Below are 6,000 nucleotides of genomic sequence, written 5' to 3' on the forward strand. Positions count from 1 at the left end.
TTAATATGAAACTTAAGTCAACATAAAATTCTATTATCAATGAAAATAACAATTTATTTATAAACTTAATTATGAAAAAAAATTAGGTAAAAAATTAAATTATATTTTACAGTATAAAAAAAAATTTATTGTTCCAAATTAAAAAAAATTCTATTTACCAAACTTTACTTTGTGATTTACATACTTTTTTTGGAAAAAGGTAGACAACAAAAAACTCGTTCAAAAAAATAAATCAACTCTGAAAACTGTATGAATAATATATATAGTACATTTTTTTTACCAAGATGAAATTTTTTTTTAGATAAAAGGCCTTTGAAAAAAATTGTATTAATACTTTTTTTATTCATATAGAGAGGAACCATTTTTTAGAGAAATAATTTGAACTGTATTATGATAAAAAATATTATATCATCTATATTAATTCACAACTCATAATGTTGTTCAAAATTACAATTTGAAATTTTTTACAATTTAGTAATTCAAAAATGGAGATAAAACTTGAGGCGCAGTAAGAATGTCATAAAGATTATAATTTTATGATTTCTTAAGATTGATTTTTTTATGTCTTGAAATTTTTGATAATGAGTCACTTTTGAAATTACCATCTAAACATTATATGTTAAATTTAATTTCTTTTAGAAATATTAATGAAATAAAATATTTTTCAATTTAAGTAAATACAATACAATTTTTATGAATAATATGTAAATTATTAATTTTATAATAAATAAAAGGTATTTGTAATGATTACGTGTTTCAATTTTGTTATCATTATATAAAAAGGATTCATTTGCTATTTTTTAATTATTTTGAAAGTAACAACATATATTAAACTATTTTAAATCCTTGGTATCTTATAATTTATTATAGATTGATTGGAAATGAAATATAGTGATAAAAATGGACTTATAGTTGCAGTAATTGGTGATGAGGATACTGTTGTTGGATTTTTACTAGGTGGTATTGGTGGTCAAAACGATAATAAAGTGGAGAATTTTTTTATTGTTAAAAAAGATACAGCTCCATGTGAAATTGAAAAAGCATTTAATTCATTTGTGGAAAGAAATGATATTGGCATAATTTTCATCAATCAGAATATTGCTATCCAAATAAAAGAAGTAATTGATAATCATAAAAAAATTATTCCAGCTGTTCTAGAAATTCCATCAAAAGAAGCACCATATGATCTATCCAAAGTAAGAGAAAGTTTTTATTAATTCACTATTATTTTTTTATATTTTAGGATTCTTTTGTTAACAGAGCAAGTAAATTTTTTCCCATTGAAGAATTTATGTAATTAAAACAATTATAGAAATATGTTTTTTCCAAAACTAAAAAATAAAAGTATATTCATCTAATGGATTTTCAATTGTGGAAATTTCTAAAAAAATCATCAGAATAGAAAAATTGAGAGTTAAGAAATTAAGATTATTTGAATTTAAAGACGAGAATGAATAGAATTTAAAAAAAAAACCGACATTATAAAAACGTATGAACATTTTAAATTGATACAGGATTCCTGATCACTTTAAACAATAAATTCACTAAAAGTAGTCTTATTTCTCAAAGAGAGTTTTTATGTTGAGATTTGATGAAAAATACATCTTGAAAATTTTTTCTAAGAACATACTCAAAACTAAGGTAAAAAATCGTAGAAGCATGAAATTAAATGTGTTTGAGCTTTTACAACTTTTTAATTAAATTCCACGTTGAAAGGTTCTTCGAAATAATAATCCATCTTGAGATATGATATGTGGTATTTTTGCGCGCTTAACTTTTTGTCGCCATTTTTATACATCTCAATAATGGTTGGAGATATAAAAATGTTTTTAACATAAATTCTAAATGTAAATTGATTAGAAGTCTATTGCAAAAAAACTGCTTCATTTTATCTTAACTGCGATACAAATATAAAAAAAGATTCAAAATTTATAAGTTTCTGACTTGGTCTTTGACATTGGTGTTAAAAAAAAATTTTTTTTTCGAATCCAGGAACAAAAATATTCTCATTTGATAGCCCTTGAAAAATCATGAATTTCTAATACAATCAAGGCTATGCTAGATTTAAAACTTTAGAAGTTATGATTACTTGAAGTTTGAGGCGAAAGTGGGGAATATTTTTTGAAAAAAATCGCCTTTTGCCATTCAATGAAGTTATTTGAAATAAAATAGACGATTCTAGATCAATTTTTTATGACAAGTTCATTAAGCCTAGTCTTATCTTCATAGGATGTCTCAAACTTGAGATATGGCAAGAAATGTACTTTGAAAAACGGTTTCAAGTACGTGCTCATAACTCAAGCAAATGAGATCGTGGAAGCATGAAAGTAGATGCGCTGGACTTCTTATAAGTTTTTAGGTATAGCTTACGTTGAAAAGTTTTTCATAAAATCAACCCATCTTGAGATATCATATGTGGTATTTTTGCGCGCTTAATCTTTTGTCATCATTTTTTTATATTTCAAAACTGGTTGGAGATATAAAAAAATTTTGAACGTGGACCCTAAATGAAAACTGATAAGAAGTCTATTTCAGAAAACTGCTTTCATTTATCTTAAGTTTGAAGCGAGATATAAGAAAAGGCGGAAATTTTTCTAAAATATTCATTGTTCTCGACTTTTCAATATCTCGGCTAAAACAAGACATATAATAATGAAACCGGTACCAATTATTTTCTCCCAAAAAAGTTAGTCAAACATAATAATTTCTAAAACATTATCTTTAAAATTTAGTAAGATTCATAAATATGTAATTTAAATTCTAAATTTCTGGCTTGGTCTTTGACATTGATGTTAAAAAAAAACTTTTTTTTGGAATCCGGAAATGTAATTATATTCATTCGATAGCTCTTGAAAAATAATGAATTTCTAATATAATCAAGGCTATGCTAGAATTAAAACTTTAGAAGTTATGGTCACTTGAAGTTAGAGGCGAAAGTGGGGAATTTTTTTTGAAAAAAATCGCCTTTTGCCATTCAATGAAGTTATTTGAAATTAAATAGACGATTCTAGACCAATTTTTTACGAAAAGTTCATTAAACTTGGTCTTATTTTTATAGAATGTCTCAAACTTGAGATATGGCAAGAAATGTAGCATGATAAAAGTTTTTAAGAACATGCTCATAACTCAGGTAAATGAGATCGTAAAAGCATGAAAGTAGATGCGCTGGACTTCTTTCAAGTTTTTAGACATAGTCTACGTTAAAAACATTTTCTTAATATCAACCCATCTTGAGATATGAAAGTTGGTATTTTTGCGCGCTTAATCTTTTGTCATCATTTTTTTATATTTCAAAACTGGTTGGAGATATAAAAAAATTTTGAACGTGGACCCTAGATTAAAACTTATTAGAAGTCTATTGCAGAAAACTTCTTCATTTTATCTTAGTTTTGAAGCGAGATATAAAAAAAGTTTATAAGTTTCTGACTTGGTCTTTGACATTGGTGTTAAAAAAAAATTTTTTTTTCGAATTCAGGAACAAAAATATTCTCATTTGATAGCCCTTAAAAAATTATGAATTTCTAATACAATCAAGGCTATGCTAGATTTAAAACTTTAAAAGTTATGGTCACTTGAAGTTAGAGGCGAAAGTGGGGAATATTTTTTGAAAAAAATCGCCTTTTGCCATTCAATGAAATTATTTAAAATTAAATAAACGTTTCTAGACTAATTTTTTTATGAAAAGTTCATTAAACCTAGTCTTATCTTCATAGGACGTCTCAAACTTGAGATATGACAAGAAATGTAGTTTGAGAAACGTTTTCAAGAACGTGCTCATAACTCAGGCAAATGAGATCGTGGAAGCATGAAATTAGGTGCGCTGAACTTCTTATAAGTTTTTAGACATAGTCTACGTTGAAAACATTTTCTGAATATCAACCCATCTTGAGATATGAAAGTTGGTATTTTTGCGCGCTTAACTCTTTGTCATCATTTTTTTATATTTCAAAACTGGTTGGAGATATAAAAATATTTTAAAGGTAGACCTTAAATGAAAACTGATTTGAAACCTATTGCAAAGATTTTCTTCTTTTTATGTTAACTTTGAAAGCGAGATATAAGAAAAGGTGAAAATTTTTCTAAAATATTCATTGTTTCCAATTTTTTAGTACCATAATCATAACTTTTCGTATGATTATAAGATTGTTGTCGATTGGTGTATTTTAAAACATTCATAGCAAATAAATTATTTTAATAATAACTTTTTCACTTTTTTCATGAATTCAGTAGATATTCAAAAAAAATTTCTAACCTTAAAATTTAACTTTAAAATCATTTTTTTTTTATTGTAATTGAATTATTTTTACTTACAACAACATATAATGATGGACTTTATCAATATGTAATCATAAACATTATGGATATTATTTTATAAAATACACTCCAATATCAATAAGATGTTTATAAAAATTATCTAAAATAAGATAACATCTTAAGATACTTTCAATACACTAGAAAGATATTGAAGTTAAAACTTATTTTGTAAATATTTAAAGAAATATAAGAAACCTGGGAATATATTTTATTTTCTTTACTTTGATATATTTATAAATCAAGAATAATTTATTATTATATATTTTTATTAAAAATAATGGTAAATTAAATATTGTATTACTTCACCCCCCAATAATTATAATGGTTCTACTTTTACTTTTAGAAGTGAAAAACTATTTTTCTATTATAACAAGCATCATAAATCAAATATTATTAAAAGATGATTAAGAAACTGAGATATTAAAAATTGATTATTATTTAATGTTAATTCTTTTTTATCAATTAAAGTTGTAAAGGATAAAAATATAAATAAGATAATTGAAAAATATTTATTATAGAAAATCAAAAAATAGTCAAAATAAGAGGATTTATAATCGTATTATCAACAATGAAATGATTAAAAAAAATTCTTCAATATTGACAAAATATATAAATAATATGTTTATAAAAGGTTTACAAAATGTAACCTACAAATTTATAAAAAGATGATTTGTAAAAATACACTATCATTGTACCATAAAATGGAACACCTAAATGTATTCTTTTAGTCATGTAGCAATAAAAACTGCTTATCTTACTTTTCTTCAAAATTAGTAGATGACTTTCTAAAAAAAAACTAACATGAATATGAAAGATTTATTAAATGTTTTATAAAAAATTAGAAATGTAAACATTACATCAACAAAGTTTAATTTTTTTTAATCTATTTTATATAATATCCGTTTGTACTTTTCTTTAAATTTTAGGTGTAAAAAATTTTTTAAAAATTTTTATTTCTTATCAAACAACTTTTTAATAAAAATTTTCTCATTAATCTTGTAATTAATGATAAGATAATGATAAATGAAAAGTTATTTGAGTACATTTTTATCGTGAAAAAAATAATAATACTATTATGTTTTTTTTTAACTTTTTTTTTTATATTAAAAAAAAAGTGATAGCAAAGTATCAATTTTATTTTAAAAATATAAAATTTTAATTAATTAATTAATTAGATGTTAATTATATTTATATCAAATTACCAAAAAAATATTTATTAGAAATATATTTAATTAATATCTAATAATTAATATTTATTAAATATTATTCTATTTATAAAAATGAATCAAAATAATCGTGGAAAAATGTATCTATGAAAATGCGAAGTTGATAGATCTCCTTTCAGACAGTCTTCCGATATTCTACGAAAAGTATAAAAAGGAAAGTGTTTATATACATATATGACATTATTTTAATTATATAATTATAACCTATCTTATCAAAATTTTTATATTAAAATTGTTTTAATATTAAAAAAAAAATTTTTTTTTATATTTCTACTTTTTAATAATTATCAGTATATAGAGGAATAATAGATATCAGCGTGTTATTGTCTTGATAAGATATCTAATTTATACTATTAACTAGTACATATATACTTATATTATGAAGACATCGTCTTTTATACATTAAATTTACAATAAATACTTTTATATATTGCGTTGTTATTATTATTGTTTTTACAAC

At 22.8% G+C, this 6,000-nt stretch overlaps 1 protein-coding gene across 1 annotated transcript; it reads left to right on the top strand.

Moving 5' to 3' along the window:
- Positions 1 to 881: 881 nt before the first annotated feature.
- On the top strand, positions 882 to 1,297 carry SRAE_1000091600 (V-type proton ATPase subunit F; the record flags this gene model as incomplete). Its single annotated transcript, XM_024647806.1, has 2 exons — positions 882 to 1,196; positions 1,244 to 1,297. The coding sequence occupies 2 exons, from the start codon at positions 882 to 884 to the stop codon at positions 1,295 to 1,297; spliced, it is 369 nt and encodes a 122-aa protein (XP_024501848.1).
- Positions 1,298 to 6,000: the final 4,703 nt, after the last annotated feature.

Source organism: Strongyloides ratti, assembly GCF_001040885.1.
Source record: "Strongyloides ratti genome assembly S_ratti_ED321, chromosome : 1".
Classification (NCBI taxonomy): domain Eukaryota; kingdom Metazoa; phylum Nematoda; class Chromadorea; order Rhabditida; family Strongyloididae; genus Strongyloides; species Strongyloides ratti.